The sequence below is a fragment of the Vitis riparia genome, chromosome 7 (genome assembly GCF_004353265.1).
Source record: "Vitis riparia cultivar Riparia Gloire de Montpellier isolate 1030 chromosome 7, EGFV_Vit.rip_1.0, whole genome shotgun sequence".
Taxonomy (NCBI): domain Eukaryota; kingdom Viridiplantae; phylum Streptophyta; class Magnoliopsida; order Vitales; family Vitaceae; genus Vitis; species Vitis riparia.
Window position 1 is genome coordinate 26,366,537 of NC_048437.1, and position 18,793 is coordinate 26,385,329.

General features: G+C 38.1%; 2 protein-coding genes across 5 annotated transcripts; one reads left to right on the plus strand and one right to left on the minus strand.

Annotated features, from left to right (window-relative positions):
* The first annotated feature begins 275 nt into the window (after window positions 1-275).
* LOC117918012 (histone-lysine N-methyltransferase EZA1) lies at window positions 276-15,717 on the plus strand. 4 transcript variants are annotated; one of them, XM_034834528.1, is made up of 17 exons: window positions 277-382; window positions 1,526-1,630; window positions 2,061-2,335; window positions 2,857-3,018; window positions 8,448-8,532; window positions 8,705-8,860; window positions 8,999-9,046; window positions 9,150-9,221; window positions 10,254-10,990; window positions 11,353-11,506; window positions 12,224-12,444; window positions 12,820-12,951; window positions 13,751-13,838; window positions 13,924-13,971; window positions 14,048-14,176; window positions 14,920-14,997; window positions 15,094-15,717. In XM_034834528.1, exons 1-17 carry the CDS (start codon window positions 344-346, stop codon window positions 15,283-15,285), a joined length of 2,721 nt encoding a protein of 906 aa, XP_034690419.1. In that variant the 5' UTR covers window positions 277-343; the 3' UTR covers window positions 15,286-15,717. The 4 variants fall into 4 exon arrangements, with proteins under 4 accessions (XP_034690423.1, XP_034690419.1, XP_034690420.1 ...); XM_034834529.1 differs by having other exon boundaries at window positions 9,162-9,221; XM_034834530.1 differs by lacking the exons at window positions 277-382; window positions 1,526-1,630 and having other exon boundaries at window positions 2,250-2,335; window positions 2,852-3,018.
* LOC117918013 (protein trichome birefringence-like 6) lies at window positions 15,702-18,274 on the minus strand. Its single transcript, XM_034834533.1, has 5 exons — window positions 17,522-18,274; window positions 17,170-17,362; window positions 16,909-17,099; window positions 16,269-16,427; window positions 15,702-16,168 (listed from the first exon to the last, which is right to left on the minus strand). Exons 1-5 carry the CDS (start codon window positions 18,160-18,162, stop codon window positions 15,841-15,843), a joined length of 1,512 nt encoding a protein of 503 aa, XP_034690424.1. The 5' UTR covers window positions 18,163-18,274; the 3' UTR covers window positions 15,702-15,840.
* Between the last annotated feature and the right edge of the window lie 519 nt (window positions 18,275-18,793).

Consider the following 18,793-nt stretch of genomic DNA (forward strand, 5'->3'; position numbering starts at 1 on the left):
CAATTAACTCCGATCAATTAATGCACAAAATAAATATTCTAAAATTTTAAAAACATATTATTTAATGTAATCTCTTAGATGGTTATATAACTTCACTATATCCTACGCATACCCCGTAGCAGAAAAACGTGCCTCCTCGACTAAAATTCTGCCACGTCACAGAATGCTAGTTTACGGCCACGTGACTTCGTTATAGTGGTTGCACTACGACCATCCCGTGGTCACGTGTCCACGGGATCAACTCCGGTCCTCGTCCAAATCAGCGTCCGTTCGCGCATTTCGCCTATTTCTTCAGCTTTCCACTCTCTGTATCTCTCAATCGAATCGCAGTCGCGGAGCAGCGATGGTCTCCAAATCGAGCGACTCCGCTTTGAGATTCAGAGTCAGTTTCTCTCTCTCTCTAGCTTCGCCTTTTTCTCTCTCTAAATCTTTTTTTTCGATTTTTTAATTGGTCATGATATGATATCCCAGTACTTCAGTTGCTTTGATCCTTCCTTTCATTCATCGGATTGAAATTTCTGTGATGATTCGGTTTTTAATACGGTGCATGTTGTCAGATTGGATGCGTGACCTTTTGGTTTGTTAGAATTCAGTAATTCGTATTCCTGGAAATTCAGACTCTGTTTGGCTGTGGAGAAAACTGTGGGAAAAAGGAAAATAAAAGGAACTTCGAGTTTCGCGTTTCCTGATGATTGGTTATTAAGGAAACGGTAGAAGTAACGAGGCCAAATGCTTAAAAAGTTGATATATTTTTTCTTTTCTTTATATCAGTTCCCATGGAATTGAAACAAGGAAGAATGTAAGGTTTGGATTCCTTTTCAGTTCCTCCGGATTGGGGAAAAAGGGAAAAATAAAATCAAAAGAAAAAAGGAAACGGTATGGATTGTTAAATTGTGTACAATTGTTCGATCAAAAACAATGTGTGTTTCTGTCATAACCCTGATTGATTTGGACTTATGTATATCTTGATTTTGGAAATGGATGACCGTGAGTTGCTGCTGGAAGTGATATATCTGATAATTCTGCTTTGTAATTTTACCAATAGGTTGATTTTTTCATTTTGTCCATTTCTCTGGAATTGGAACAATGGAGAATGTAAGGTTTCAATTCCTGTATCTCTGACATCACCCTGATTAATTTAGATACTTGCATTTCTTGCTTTTGGGAATGGATGACTGTGAGATGCTGCTGGAGATGATATATCTGATGTTTGACTTTATAATTATGCATGAGTTGATTTTTTTTTTTTTTTTTAAATTTCCTCTGGGAATTGAAGTAACAAAAGATATAAGGTTCAAAATCCTCTTCTTTCCCCTGGGTTTCATGGCTACCAAACAGACAATTGGGAGAGAAAAGAATAGTTTATATTTTAAATTATATATAATTGTTTGATTATAAACATTATGTGTGTTTCCATCATTGCCCTAATTGATATTGATTTATGCATTTCTTGATTTGGAAATGGATTACACTTTGGGATGCTGCTGGAATTGATATCTGATGATTCTGCTTTATACATTGACAGAAGTCAAGTGGAGAACAGGCAAGTGGCGAACCCTTGGTTACTTTATTGTCTAAAATAAATCACCTGAAAAAGCAGATTCAAGCAGAGAGAGTCGTTTCAATAAGAGTAAGTTACTTAAAGCACATTGAATTGTATGATCATAGCACATTGGAGGGGCATGTAAAAATTTAAACTAAATTAAATAAACAATCAAATGCTAAATTGGTTCTCAAGTCATATAAGCACAAAAAGTATTGTTCAGTTGGTAGTCTTAGGTTTTGCATTCAACACCAAAAGGGCTTGGATCGATATATCTATCTGCAAATGTTTTCATAAGAATATTTGTCACAATATTAAACATAACCTCTTATGCATGGAGTCTAATGCTTAGGGCCTTAGGCAGACTGCAAGGGATTAGTTTCTCCTTACCTGATGTTGACCCAAATAATTGTGGCAATGGTTTTGAATTTGGTTTTATATATTACTTGATGCCATATTACTTGAATTTGGGTTTTATGTGCAAGTACATGTCCAATACTGATCATCCATTGCACAGGACAAACTTGAGAAGAATGGAAAGCAGCTACAAAATCATATTTCTCGGCTTGTGCCAGCAACATCAAGAAAGGATGTGTTGCTCATAGAGGGGAATGGGCCGGGAAGTATGCTTTCTTTGAGAGCTGAAAATCCTCTCTTCAAGTTTAGTGGTTTTCCTCAGGGATCAGGAGACAAAGACTATGCTAACAGCCAAGAAGTTGTATCCTCGACAAGTACCAAGCTTCCATATGTTGAGAAGATACCACCTTATACTAGTTGGATATTTTTGGACAGGTGATGAGAGTTTAAATTCTTCCCATCAGCATATTTTGTTTTTGAACGCATCAGTTATGCTTATATGTTAAATGCTCCATTTTCATTCCCTTCTAAATAAAATTTTTAAGGTCATGAATGAAGTTCTGCTTTTAACATCACATTCTCAGTAGTTATTCAACTGCAGGGGATAAGGCTAATGAATTAAGACACATTCAATACAGATGCAAGTGGAAAGACACCCTTCATTTCTATTCTCATTGCCAAATAAATTATTAAATATTTAATTTGTTCATTGACAAATTTTATCTTGATTGGGGCTGGAGAATAAATGGAGAAATGTGGTTGAATAGTTTCAACATATATAGATATTATTTGGGTATTTTATGCTTTTAGCATGTAGCAATATACTGATCTTTTGACTTTAAACTTCTACCACATCTGGAATTAAATTTGCTGTTACTCAGATTTTCTTCTCTCTTCTTCTTCAGATGTTGGTTTTGTTTTCCTTCATTTTCTGAAGTTTTCCTTTCACAGCACAGAAATCAAAGAATGGCTGAAGACCAGTCAGTGGTTGGGCGAAGACGGATTTACTATGATCAGCATGGTAGCGAAGCATTGATCTGTAGTGACAGTGAAGAAGATATTCCAGAACCTGAGGAAGAGAAGCATGAATTTTCTGAGAGCGAAGATCGTATTTTATGGTAAATCTAACAACGATGCTAAAGTTTCAAAAGGAGACTTATTCATATATGAAAAGACAAGCATGCTACAGATGGTGGTGTTTCAAATCCTATCATAAAAATAACTATATTTTTGCAATTTCATGATTAAAAAGTTATATTCCACTTCTCTTCCAAGCATTTGCATTATAACATTCTTGTTTCTATGATATTATCACTCCACAAGTGTACAGTGGAAGTTCAAGCTGCTTTTCTCCAAAAGAATTTAAAATATTTGAAGTTAAAAGATATGTCAAACAAATTGATTTTTTTTTTTTTTTTGATAGGTAAATAAGAATATTGTATTAAAGGAAAGAAAGTATACACGTCATATACGAAGAAAAAGGACAAAAAGGCATGAAGACACAAAAACCCGCCACCACACCCTATCGTGAGCCTACCCAATCCACAAAGTCTAACAATGATAAAAAAAAAACCACCCTCAATGTACAATCTAACTCAATCCCAAAAAAGATACAAAAAAAGAAATTTTAATTGTTTGATCCGTGCTTTCAAAGTTGTCAAAGGCTCTCCTATTTCTCTCCCACCATAAAGCCCAAAACATACACAACAGAGCAGCCTTCCAAGCCTTCTTCCTCTTTTTACCCACAAAGGACTCGTGTCAACTCAGAAGGACCTCTCTAACTGAACAACTCAACACCCACTGAATGCCAAAAAGTGCAAAGATCAACTGCCACAACAAATGAGCTTTCGAACAATGGATGAGAATATGGTCACTAGTTTCTTCTTCTTCCTTACACAAGTAACATCTATTAGGAATCCTCCAACCCCTCTTTTTGAGTTGATCCAAAGTCAAAATCTTGGCCCAAGTTGCTTCCCAAGCAAAAAAGCTAATTCTCAGGGGCACCCAAGAATTCCAAACAATATTGTGGGGGAACGGTTCCACTCTCCTATCAGCCAAGGAGGAGTAAAAGGACTTAACAAAGAAAGCACCATCCTTCGTAGGCAACCAAACTATGGCATCATCAATCTCCACAGACAAGGGGTGTGCTGACAATCTCCCCAAGAAGGCTTGCACCTCCTTTAGTTTCCCAATCATGCAATTGCCCAGTGAACCTAGGACTCCAACCACCATCTTCCCAAAGGTCACTTACCCAAGCATCTTTAGAGGAGGCTATGGAATAAAGCTCAGGAAATGATTCCCTCAAGGATGAATCTCCACACCACTTGTCCTTCCAAAACTTCACCCTGTTCCCAACCTCAACTGTAAACCCGGTTCTTGTTTCGAACATCTCCCATCTGCCTTTGATACCCTTCCACACCATGTCCTTCCCTAACAACTTTAGAACACCAACCCCCCTCAACTTGCCCATACACCCACAATCACCTGTTTCCAGAGAGGGTCCCTTTCACTTGCAAATCTCCAAGACCACTTGCCTAAGAGAGCCTCATTGAGAAAGGTTAAATCTCTAATGCCCAATTCACCTTGCTATTCGTCCAACTGAACAATAGCCCATCTGACCAAGTGCAGCTTTTGTTCTAAGGCACCTCCTCTCCACAAAAAGTTTATTTGAATCTTCTCTAATCTAGTGGCTACTCTCCTTGGAATGACAAAGAGAGGCATAAAGTAAATCGGTAGACTGGACAAAGTGCTCTTCACTAGGGTTAACCTTCCAATACTACCTCTTCGACAACGCTAATCTTTTTCAAAATCTCTCTTCCACCCCATCCAAAACCCTAGAGGACTTGAAAGGGGCTCCCAATGGAAGTCCTAGATAGGTAGAAGGGAGGAAACCCTCCTTGCACCCTAAAGCCCCAACAAGATCCTCTAAGTTTAAGACTTCCCCAATGGGCTCACTTTTCTCCAAATTAATCTTTAGGCCTGACATAGCCTCAAACCACATTAGAATCCAACTCAAGTACTCAAGGACTTCCTTCCTAGCATCACAAAAAATGAGGGTATCGTCCGCAAACAACAAGTGGGAAATCTCCACCCCCTCTCCTTCTCTTCCCCTAACTTGAAAGCCATTTATGAACCCTCCCTCCTTTGCCTTCATAAGAATGAGAGAAAAAGTCTCCATTACCAAGATGAATAAATAAGGAGACAATGGGTCATCTTGTCGTAAGCCCCTAGAACTTTGAAAGAAGTCTGAGGGGGACCTGTTGGCCAAAACCGAGAACCTGGCTGTAGTGATGCACCGTCTAACCCAGCTAATCCACTTAAAACCAAAACCCATCTTTTCCAACATTGCAAGAATAAAGTTCCAGTTTACATGGTCATAGGCCTTTTCGATATCCAACTTACAAATGATCCCTCTCAAGTTGGCTTTCATTCTAGAATCAATGGCTTCATTCGCAATCAAAAAAGCATCCAAAATTTGTCTCCCCGCCACAAAAGCATGTTGAAAAACCGACACTAAGTTCCCCACCACCTTTGTGAGGCAAATGGCTAGGATCTTAGCTAGAAGCTTATATAAGCTTCCTACCAAGCTAACTGGCCTGAAGTCCTTAAAATCTTATGTTTCCCCCTTCTTTGGAACCAAGACAATAAAGATGGCATTTAAGCTCCTTTGGAAAGTCCCAAACTCGTGAAACTCCGCAAAAAACCCATCACTTCCTTTTTCACCACATCCTAACAAACCTGCCAAAAGGCCATGGAAAAGCCATTTGGCCCAGGAGCTTTATCCCCATTCGAGCAAGAAAGGGCAGCAAAGACCTCCTCCTCAGTGAAAGGAACCTCCAAAGCTTGAGCTTCAAGGCTAGGTAAAGAAGCAAAGTCCAGCCCAGTAATGGGACGTCTCCATTCCCTGAATCTGAGAGGATACTTTGAAAGGCAATTGCCACCTTCTTTAATATCCACCTCCTCAGTTAACAAGACACCATTCACCCTTAGCTTGGCCAGAAAATTTCTTCTTCTTCTAGCATTGGCCACCTTGTGAAAAAAACTGGTGTTCCTATCCCCCTCTTGTAGCCACAGTTCCCTTGACTTTTGTCTCCAAGAAATCTCCTCCAAATCTGCCTAATATTTGAAGTCCTCCACTACCCCTCTTCTAATCTCCCTTTCCTCAACGAAGAGAGATCTTTCCCTTTCTTGAGCATCCCAAATACCAAGCTGAGATAATGCAGCAACCTTCTTGTTAGAAACATTTCCAAACACCTCCCTATTCCAAGCTTTAAGATTATGTTTTGGAGTACTGAGTTTAACAGCTAAAATGTGGCTAAAGGACCCCTGAACAATATAACCTTCCCACCAGCCCCTGATCAACTCTTTAAAGCCGTCCACTTTCAGCCACATGTTTTCAAAACGAAAAGGAATTTTTCCTGTCCTCACCCCGCCTCCATCAAGCAGAATGGGAGAATGATCTGAGACTGGTCTTGGGAGAATTTACTGACACAATCCGCTGAAGTGATTCTCCCAGTCTTCAGAGACCAAAAGCGATCAAGCCTAGAAGTCGAGCCATTATTTAACCCACCCGTCCAAGTAAGGGCGCCCCCCGACAGTGGCAAATCTTTTAGATCCAAATCATCAACGACCTCAGAGAAGCGCCTCATAGAGGCTGAAACACATTGGCAGTTTCTCCTTTCCCCCAAGAATCTCACAACGTTGAAATCCCCACCCACACACCAAGGATCATTCCAAAGCCCTCTGATGTCTCCCAATTCATTCCAAAAATTCTCCCTCTCTTCATTCAGCACAAGACCATAAACCCCTGTAAACAAACAAGAAAAGTTGTCCTCACAATTTCTGAAATGATAGGAAACTGAGAAAGCACCTACTTCCGTATCAATGAGCTCTAGCACCCGTGTGTCCCAAAAAACCAAGATGTCCCCCTGCCTGACTTCTAGCCTCTACTGCTCCCCAGGCTAGAAACCTCCCCACCCCCAAGCTCCTCACCAAGGGGGTTGACATTTGATGCACCTTAGTTTCTCAAAGGCAAACTCGATCAACTGAGTGCGAGCGAATTAGAGCTTTAATAACTTTGCATTTTTCCCCCTCAATAACCCCTCTTATATTCCACGAAAGGATTTGAACCTTCATTGACAACAGCTGGATAACTCCCCAAAACTCTTATCCGTCCTCCTCCCAACACCCGAGACTGAATTGTAGTTCACCAAGCATTGTAGGTTGCGAAGCTCCCTCTTGGACTTAGAGCCAAGCAACAGACTCTTTTTCAGCCCCTGCCTCAAGCCTTTTCCTTTCTTCCCGTTCTTTCGAAGCTCTAGCCTTCGAAAGAGCTCCATAATTTCCTTTTCACAACCTTCCACTGGGAGTCCCAAAGACTTACTAAAGGTTAGTAACCTCCTAAAGCTGCCTTCCGACACGTCGAGATCCCTTTCGGAAGCCAAACATTCTTCTTCCCCTGCTCAAACAAATTGATGTAATTGGGGTTCTTGATAAGGTCTATTTATCACTTTCTTGATGCACTTGACTGTAATTGCCTTTGCTTCTTTTCTTTTCCTTTTTTTTTCACCTGAAATGGTATGATTTTTGTTTTGCAGTTTAAAATAAGATTTTTTCTGGAGTCTCTTCCCTGATATTATGTTGTATGTCATCATGATTGATCTTTCACTTTGATGTTTTTGAAGTAAGCAAAAGAGATTTTATAGAAAGGTGCACAATGGAGCACTGTCCTAGTACATGCAGCATGTACAGAGCACAGGAAAAAAGAAAAGGAAACAAAATATTGAAAGGAAATACAATATAGCAGCAACCTATTTCTAAACCCCCTCCAAGCTAACAACAAAGTCCTGGAAGGATCTTCTAGAGTCAGGTAGGCCAGCATTATCCCAAAAAAAAAGTGATTGCAACACCCAATCCTTAAGCTTCTTGCCTTAACTCAATGCTCTTGAACATCCTTTGGTTATGCTCCTTCACTAGTTCCCAAGCAATACATGAGGGGACTACCCTCAACACCCTTCTTCTCCCTCTTCACAAACTTACCACATGAACTGGCCAGTTTTAGCTTCACAATTTTAGAAGAACCCAATGAACCCCAAAAAGACAAGGGAAAACACTGATCACACCTGGTCTACCAAGCAATTTAACAATGGATGATCATCACTCTCCCCATCCCTTGGGGCATGCAATACCAGTTAGGATTAATTTTACCTCTCCTTAAATAACTCATCAAGAGCCAAGATCTTTACCAGTACGCCTATAGTGCCGTCAACATGGAAAAACCTGCCTTTTGGAAATTGCCTTTGTGCTTAGAAATCCTGCACCAATGAAAACAGAATCTGCAAACAGAAACAGCTGCAAGAGAGTGGACTCAATAAGGCAGTTAAGCTGATCAAAGTCTAAAAATTGACATTGCATAGAATTATATATATATTTTTGTACTCCCAATATCAACTTTGAATTAGCCGGAGCACAAGAGTTAAATTGGGGCTAAATTGGGGCTCTGAAGGTGTTTGTTACTCAGGATTCATTACTCTGACTGCCTTTGCAGGATGGCCTTTAAAGAGCATGGGCTTAGTGAGGAAGTACTTGACCTTGTGAGCCAGTACATTGGAGGCAGCAATTCTGAAATTCAGGTGATCTGACTTCATATATAGGATGCTATCCTGTATGTTTTGGAGGATTCTTGGTGTTTCCATTCCAATCATTAGAATATTGTCATGCATGGTTTACATCTGCGCCATTTTTATTTTGTTGCCAGCATATTGTTTATTCATGAGGGATGTTTTTGCATTTTGAGATATTCAGGATCGGTGCAACATACTCAGGGAGAAGTATCAGGACAAACATGACAAAAGCTTAAAAGGTTCTGGGGAAAGTTGGTCTGAAAGGAGCATATTACTGGACAAGAGCCTTGGTGCAGCTTTAGATTCTTTTGATAATCTTTTTTGTCGCCGTTGCTTGGTACTTCACATTTCTGGCCTTATATTTCTCCTAGCTTTCCTCCTATCAAAAAAAATATTTCTCCTAGCTTTCCTGTGTTCGATATCATCTTTAGATTGTGTCTGCTTTCATGCTAATATGCTTGCATCCATCCAACAGGTATTTGACTGCCGGCTGCATGGCTGTTCACAAAGTCCAATAAACCCTGTAAGTAGTAATCCTGTTTTCTCTCTCTTCCCCTCCTCTTTCCCACTCCGCCAATGTGAAGTTCACTTCAGTGGCTGATGAAGTAATAGACTTTGCCTAACAGACTGAAAAACAGTTGAACAGTTCTGAGTTTGAAGAGGATGGGAAACCTTGCAGTGACCAGTGTTACCTTCGGGTAAGGATTTTGTTTGGTTCTTGAGATGCTAAATTTCATGAGTTTTGAACTCCATTGTCCTGTGGGCATAAATTAAATCTAAAAGATCCACCTAAGTAAGTTTCTTGATTTGGTTGTATCTGTTTAACAAGATTTCTCATGTAGAGTTTTAAACTCAATTGTACCTTGGGCCCAAGTTAAATATAAAAGAACTGCCTGTCAAGTTCCATAGTTTATTGTATTTGTTTAACAAGATTTCTCTTATAGTTATATAAAACTTCAAAACATGCAGACAGCCCTAGAAGGTGATACATCTGAAGTACTGAAGTGTTGACGATAAGTGTGCTGAATCTGTGGGTTAATTTACTTCTAACCTTTCTTCATGATTTTTGTACTCCATTTCTTCTTGGGCCTAAATAAAATACAAAAGAAGTATATAACCTAGTTCCTTAGTTTACCTGTTTCTGTTTGGCAATATTTTTTTATATGGAACTTCAAGGCTTCAAGCTATGCAAGCAACCCAGATAAGGTCTTTGAAGTACTGAAATGTTGATCATAAACATACTGATTTTAGTGCATTAATTTGCTCTTAAGCTTTCTCTGTGTTTGTGTGACATGTGTTCTCACAGACTCCTGTGTGCATATTTATATAAATTCTTTGTTCATTCACACCTTTGGTAAATGTGGAAACCACAACCATGTACTCGGTATCCTTTGGTTAAAGGATTGAAGTGTAATTTTTATGTTTTATGTTCATAAAATTTGACTAAATTTTTGTGTATTAAAAAAAAAACTTTGGAAATATTCTTCTACTTTTCTTTGGGCTTGAAACAAGCTCTTTTATAATTTATTAATACATGTACTAAGAACTATATATTTTTTTCCCTTGAAGGAATTATGTTGTATCAGATAAATCATGTCATTGAGTGCATTTATTGGTTCATTTGCCCTTGTAATTCTCCTCTTTATTATTTATGTAATTTTTTAGCATACATTGTTGCTGCTTCTGCTTAGGCATTGTGAAGTAATAATTTCTCCTTCAATTTCTTGCAGTTAAGAGTTGTCAAAGACTTGCCAGAGGGTTCCGTTATTAGTTCCTTACAAAGGATAGAAACAACAGTGTCAGAAGAGAAGGACAGTATTCCAGCGTCCTCCAATGTTGAAGAGCCTAGTGGCAATGACAATACAGACATTTTACCTGATGAAAGATGCATTGCTGCAAAAACACTAGCTGTTACTTCAGAAACTGTTTTTAGTTCAGAAGTCGCTGCTGGAGGTTTAAACTCTGATGCATCTGTCATGGAAATGGGTCACTATGAAAGTCTGGGGAAGCGCAAGGTCTCAAAATGCACAAATACAGTGCTAGGGGACTCAACCTTGGTTTCTGATGATATCCAAGGCTCTTCTAGTAAGAAACAGAAGAAACTATCTGCCTTGGATGTAGTTATTGTGACTAGTGAAGGTCAACCAGTTTTGGATAACATTTCCAATGACAAAAATAAGTACCTGGAGATTGGCATACCCAATAAAAAAGAACTTCAAACGACCACCAACTGTGCCTTAAATGAATCTGCTGAACATATGCCAAATAAAGTTATTTGTCCTAGTCATGTTTCCTCTGATGAGACTGAGGACAATACTGGAGATGAAGTAGATGCTGTCAAGGAAACACCTGGATTGAAGCAGTCATCCAAGTCCTCAGGAGTTGAAGGGATCTTAAGCAGCTGTGAATGGAAACCTTTTGAAAAAGAACTATACTTGAAGGGAATAGAGATATATGGGAGGAACAGGTATAAGGATCTCAGTTTCATGTTGACCTTTCCCTTGCATGATTCCTTCTTTTACATTTGAAATTGAGCATGTGAAATTCAAATTAATTGAAAAATTGTTGTTGCAAATGAAGGAATACAAGGGGCAACTCCATTTTTATTTAATGAACATGTCTAGGTGTACTATATAGATGCATATTTTTTTGCCGATTATGTCATTTTAAGATGTGCAATGCATATTCCATTTTGGCAGGAATCTTGACAACAAATTTGGATTAGGATTTATGAACAATTTGCAGACATGCATTATTTATTCACAGATGAAATACTCTTATCTTTGTTTATTATCTCTGTGCTTATTTCTTAATGCTCACATGTTGCAGTTGCCTCATAGCCAGGAACCTACTTTCTGGCCTGAAGACTTGCATTGAAGTATCCAGTTATATGTATGATGATGGATCTGCAATGCTTCATAGATCTGCTGTTGTACCTAGTTCATTTTTGGAGGACAATGGGAGAGGCGATGCAGATTATACGGTTAGCATTACAGTTTTTTTTTTTTTCGCATTTTCTTGTGTTTTGTTCTCTAAGGCAGGTAGCCAAACAAGGTGTTTTCAGCACAGGTAGAAACTTGATAGCAGGCCTGTGGTACAACCTCTGACAGAGGTTACCAGCTAAGCTAGGAGACAGCTTCTTTCCTATTTTCAATTTGTGGTGCCTCTTGTTGGCTGACAGGCAAACTAAAGGATTTTGTAATATATAGTATAAGCTCATAACACACCCAGTTTTTAGTTTTGAAATCTTTAAACAGCATAACATTTTTAAATGTATGGCTCTATGCACCAATTGTTTTATATTTTGAATTATGTGAAGCATAAAAAATTTTAATTAAATATATATATATATATATATAAAAGGGAGATTAAGCCTATGCTGGGAGATACATGCATCAAGGTTTACTCACTCAGCATCAACAACCTGGCCAAATTTACCTTTTGAATTACCATCATTTCAACATTGGAAGATGGAAACGTTATTTTGGTTAGGTTACCCTCAAATGGAGTTCCATGTCCTACATTTACTTGACCTCAGTTTTCTTGGTGGAAGAGTCTTGGTTCTAGACAAATCTATACACCTCGAAATTCACTGTAGGTGAATCTTCAGAGAAATCAAATAGAATATTGAGTTTGCCACTAGAATGCTGAGCTGCTATACAGAACCTACACATTAATTGATTCATTAATGTTGTTTCAGGAGCAAGAGATGCCAACAAGATCACGACTATTCCGTAGAAGGGGCAGAACACGGAAGCTAAAGTATTCTTGGAAGTCAGCTGGCCATCCATCAATTTGGAAAAGAATTGCAGACGGGAAAAACCAGTCTTGTAAGCAGTACACACCATGCGGATGCCTGTCTATGTGTGGGAAGGAATGCCCCTGTCAAAGTAATGGAACTTGCTGTGAAAAATATTGTGGGTATGTTAAACTATCCTCTTAAGTGGTTAAGGGGTGAAGTAACTAAAGTACATAGAGCTAGTGTTAGGATGTTTTTATGTTAATTTTAACCAGTAAATGGTAGAATCATATGACTTGAAGTGGTGAAATGAAAGCAGCCAATCCCAAATAGTTGGGATAAGGCTGACATTTGAGGTCATTAGGTGGGTCCTCCTAGGTTCACTTTATACTTACTAAGAAGTTTACAAATGAACAGTTTGTTCTAAAGAGAGGGTAAATATGTTGTTTATATGCCTGGGTTGTTTCTTGATGACTAAAAATTATATTTATTGCATTTTGATGACCTGAAGAAAATTAAAAGGTTTTGGTTTACTCAAGTAGTTATTAAATCTTCAGGTGCTCAAAAAGCTGCAAAAATCGGTTCAGGGGATGCCACTGTGCAAAGAGTCAATGCAGAAGTAGGCAATGCCCTTGCTTTGCTGCTGGTCGTGAATGTGACCCTGATGTTTGTCGGAATTGCTGGGTTAGGTAATGAGTTTCATAATGATACTCTTATTTGGTGAGTTGGATGGAATTCGTCTGGTTTCTTAAATTCTTCTCATCTTCATGCACACTAAACTATTAATCATTGTGAAATCGATTTGGTAAGTTTTTCATAGTGCTGAGCATCTAATCCAAATTCATCAACTTTTTTGATACTCATATGAGAAGAGTAGTAATCTCCTCTAGGATTCTGACAAGGATTTCTGTATTTACCCATCCTTGACCAAATTCTTGAACTCCTGATGGAGCTTTTTCATTCGTGCAATTCCTAGACTATAAGCTTCATATCTCTTACCTGTGGGATTTTGGTTTGATGTTACCGTAGTTATCTTTATATGTTGGGTAGTTTGTATGCTTAGTTTTGGGGAATGGTAGTTAACTTGTTTACAAATTTAACCTGTCAAGAATTGAATTTTTTGTAAGGATATACTTACAACTTAATCTCCTCAATAAAGGAGCTCTAGGTTTCAATTCAAGTTCATTGCTCATTACTAGTGAATTTCCAATTACCATATATACTTACACCAAAGGCCTTTCTTTCTGACCAATTCATATAAAAATAAAATTAAGCTGTGCTCCAGGTTTAAAATTAAGATAAGCTGGACTTGAATGAATATGATTGTAATAACATAAGGCACAAATGAAGTTGGTAAATTCAGCCCTGCTCCAGGTTTAATAATGTTGGGTTTCGGTTGGAAACAAGTGATCTGGTTCCCATCTCATTGTGTAGGAGAGTTCCTCTCATCAGTCTTAGCTTTTTGTGAATATTTTGTACCTTGTGCAGTTGTGGAGATGGTTCACTAGGTGAGCCTCCCAAACGAGGAGATGGTCAATGTGGGAACATGAGGCTCCTTTTAAGGCAACAGCAGAGGGTGAGCATTTCTGGGTTTTTTATTTGTCAAATAGATGTTTGGACTGTTTTTAATGGAGCACCATGGTTTTGTACCTCAACTTCAGATCCTATTGGCAAAGTCTGATGTTGCTGGATGGGGAGCCTTTCTAAAGGTGGGAAGACCTTGTGCCTTTTTGTTTCTCCATAATTGTTTTGTCTCCTTTAATTAATTGGATAATGTGATTTCAGAACTCTGTCAACAAAAATGATTATCTTGGAGAATATACTGGTGAATTGATCTCCCACCGAGAAGCAGATAAGCGTGGGAAGATTTATGATCGTGCAAACTCATCCTTTCTTTTTGACTTGAACGATCAGGCAAGTCACCCTCCACAATAAACATGAGGGTTTGAGGTTTTCTTCTTTATAAATTTGAGCTTACATCTTGTTTTGAGACATGCAAATGTACCAAAAAAATCATTAGAACAAATTGCTATCTCAATATGTAGCTTTTTTGTCGGTGGATTTAAGCAAAATAGTAGGGATTTTACAAAGACATGGAGGGGTTTTATCTTGTAGTTTCTGTGGTGTTCAAAATGTCCCTAATATGGCCAAACAAATTGTCTTTGAACCTGCCTTCCAGTTTTGAGTGATGGCACTCATTCTCCAATTCCTGAGTTTTCTGTTCTTCTGGGAAATTTATCCTTCAAGGAGGATCCCTGAAACAAATTTATCCCCATCAACTAGTCCTCAAGACAAACACAGGAGGGTATATAATTTTTTTTTTTTTCTTTCGGGAGTAGGGTGTTTGGTTCAAAACAAGAACCCATCTTACGCCTTCATTTTTTTAGACCTTTTTTAAGAATATTACAGCTTTAGTTCTTTATCGATTTTATCCCTAAATTATCCTCAAGTCATTTTCATCATCTTAATCCCTTTTCATGTTTTAGTCATCGAATTCTTAAGAAATATTTCTCCCTCATCATTTTTTATCCTTTCATTTATATTCTTTTATTTATTTAATAGATCAATTATCATCTTTTTCATATTTTTATATCATTTGTTTATCTTTTCCATTTTTTTTATTAACTCTGAGCACCTGCCTCTGCCTCTCTTTGCAGTATGTACTTGATGCTTACCGCAAGGGAGATAAGCTGAAGTTTGCAAACCACTCATCAAACCCCAACTGCTATGCAAAGGTAGACACTTTCAACAACTCACTTGTTTTTCATAATCGGTTTTGGCACCATGTTTTTCCAGTTCCCTTGGTTGAGCTGATCTATTACCTTGTTCAGGTAATGCTGGTGGCCGGAGATCATCGAGTTGGCATCTTTGCTAAGGAGCATATAGAAGCTGGTGAGGAGCTCTTCTATGATTATCGTTATGGACCTGATCAAGCTCCTGCATGGGCTCGAAAACCTGAGGCTTCCAAAAGAGATGATTCAGCAGTATCTCAAGGTCGAGCAAAGAAACACCAGTCCCATTGACATACCAGAGACGGGTTTTGGATGTACATACTACTTGTGGCCATTTTTCAGTATCATCTCCATATATTTTGTCCAAGTCTTCCTAATCCCATCAGGAAAACTGCAGCTATCTTCACGCGCAAATGCATTTTATTAAGTCATTCCAGCATTATATATGCATATAAAATATAAGACGCTTCAGGCAAATAAGCTAGAAATATTGATGGCAACTCCCTACAATACACACCAGGAATAAGACCTCACCAGCTATGTTGAACAATGTGATGGTGATACAGGAGGTTTGAAATTTTGCATTTTTGAACGGAAGTTCGTAGAGAAATGCATCACCGTCTGTTGTTATTCATTATTTTATTAATCTCACTTAAAGAGATTACTCTTATTGTATTGATATTGACAGAATACTTGATATTCCAGAGTTTGAAAGCAATTGCAATGGTGAATTTCTCTTTGTTCAAAGAACAAACCTCGACAAGAGCATTTTACATTTGTACACATTAGCCTGAAAGACCATCAGGTGAAAGGGAATGAAAGAATATCTGTCGAATGCTGATGAATTTACTCTCTAAATCTCTTCTTTCTTGTAGATTGCAAATGAAAATACAACAATTCATTCCAGGTATCAGGGACCCCAGGAAGACACCAATGGCTGCAGTCTTGGATGCTTGACGAGTAGGCCTTCTCTGGTTTTCTTCCGAAAATGGATGGATGGCCATCTATCCTATACTGTGATAAACTGGTTATGTTCAAGAAAGTGACTGGAGTTTTCATCTGCTTTATAACCTCTTCTGCGATTATGCTCTTTTCTGGGTAATCAAAATTGAAGGTTTCATTGAGAGGTTGAGTGGCTTCCTTGCAATGCCCACCCGAATTCCATTGGCCTCCCCTGCTCAGTATACCAAATTCACCCTCATCAGCCGATATCAAGAGCAAAAGGAAAAGAGAAATAGTGATTCTAGCTTCTAGAATTGTGAATAACACCCAACCTGAAATAAGAAGGTGCTGAACTTCGAAAGAAAACTCTAGTTTTGCCTGGATTGATATGCTTGTCGACCCATGATGCCCAGGTCGTCAAAGCCTTTCTGAAAGCCGTCAGAACATCAAGACGGGCATGAACTTGATTGCCTTCCTGGTAGTAGTTGACCCTGTTATAATCTGGAAGTTAAAAACCATAACACAACATTCATTCTGAAATTCAGAATGCTTAAGCATGTGTATGACCCAAACCATGAACACAATGAATCCATGAATCCCGTAGCTAGGAGCTCATGTTTTATAAACATAACCTTTTTTTATCATTACCCTTCTAAAAAGATAGAATGTACCTCATGTGAGATTTTCAAAATTGTCCAGCAAAAGACTTGAACCACAAATTTTTTGGAATCTCACGAAAAATCCAACTAAATATGTTTGTTAGATTGGAGACATGTTTTATGCAAGCCGTCCCCACACATTGAAAGCACCCAAAAACAATCAATCTATTGCTTTTAACAACAGCCATGGACACTGCATTACAGAACATGTACATTGGAATTGAATAATGTTGCTTACTAGCAAATGTAAACCGATATTTTCTCGAAACAAAGTGAATCTCAAGCCAAAAATAGATCAAGAATGGGAACTCACCCAGCTTTGGTTTTGAAATGTGACCACCAATGTGCAGTGTTGAAAACCACAATATCAGCTCCTCTCCATCTGGATGAGCCTCTATCAATTGAATCAATTCGCAGGGTTTGCACCCGCTTCTGCCCTACCCTTGCCTTTCCCTCATGAACTAAGAAATGGCTTACATAGTATTCAACTGTACATTTATAATCCTGTAAAAGAATCATCTAAAATCAAAACTAAAAAATACCCAAAAGAATGAAAATAGTTCTGTGAAATTACCACAAATTTGAAACTATAATTCCCCTTTTCCTTGGTAATTTTCCGCCCATGCCTCTCGTAGACCTTCTTTGGATCCTTGGCAGCTCCAAATAACAAACACAGCATGGATTCCCATTGATTCCTATTAATGGAATCGCCTACAAAAACTAGTCTTTTCCCTCTGATTAATTCCAACATTCTTGATGCATTGAACCTATAAAACACATTCCCACACCAAAAATCCAGATCTTGAAAATTCAATGCTTTCTGTTCTCTAAATTATATCATAAAGGCTAATACATTCATCATTTACAAACTGAAAATTGCATATTTAAATAAAGTTTATATACAAGTTGAGTGAGTGAGACAGTACCTTGGAATGTCACAATCTTGTGGCTGCCATCTCCATTTCATGTAGTCTTTATCCAATCTTCCATTACCCCCACAATCAAATCCTTCATCAATGAAGGGGCATGACTGATTTGTGTACAAAGGATAGCTCTCATCAAAAACCCACCTCCCTTTCCAAAGAGCACACTCTCTATTCTTCTTCTCTTCAATCCTCTGATCGGTATGAACTTCAATCTTCTCAAATGAAGTACTATTAGAAACACTCTCTTGCCCAGTCGTGAAATTACCGTCTACAGCTCCATTCTTGTTTGTATCCTCATCTGAAACTTCAGACTCGTTGTCCCTCCTCTGAATCCCCTCGAAAACTGAAATACTTGCAGACCCAGATGCATTTTCCCGTTTCCTCAAATGGGCATCAATAACGATTGGTTTTTTCACACCATCCCCCGAGTTTTTCCGACTAAACCCAGACAAGGTCTCAACATTTACAGGCGTGGGAACCAAATTGACTAGGGGTTCACTGAACTGGACTCGAGCGTTTGAAGGGACTGCAGTCATGACCCAAATGGAGAAGAAGCATAAGAAGATTATAGCAGAAAAGATGGTGAAAGAAAACAACAATAACCTCGTGGGTTTGAAGGAGAAACTCCTTTGCCTCTCCATCGAGGCCTGGTTTCTCACTATCAAGATTATTCTAAAGAAAGTCAAAAGAACAACTATTAGAGACTTGAAATGTGTGAGAAACAAGGATCTTCTCTTTACGTGATATTATAGAAAAATAAAAATAAATACAAAAAAAAAAAAAAAAAAAACGGAATCCTAGAAATGGCAAGACGGTGACAGAGAAGAGTGGCATATTAAGTGGAACAGGTTGAGGAGTGGCATATATATCTTATATACCCTAGTGGGTAGTTTCATTATCAAAGCCAACTAATTTTATCTTAATATTTGATTACCAAATTAAGATATCTACTTCACTTAATTAATCTTCACATCCAAACCTCTACCTTGGGGAATTTGTTTTCTCCAGTGGCAATTTTCCTTTACCCTCTGTATTTTGTCTTGTAGTCAATAATTTAAATTTAAATTTAAATTAAAAAGACAATGCTACCCTTTACCATATTTTTACTAGATATCATATATTTTTGGTAAAATATTTATATTTATTTTATTCTAATTTTATTTGGAATTTGGAAATAATTACAAAAAAAAATGATTGGCCATAAAAATAAAAATAAAAATAAAATAGTAAATTATCTTTAAAATTTTCTTTTTTTCTTTTTCTTTTTAATTA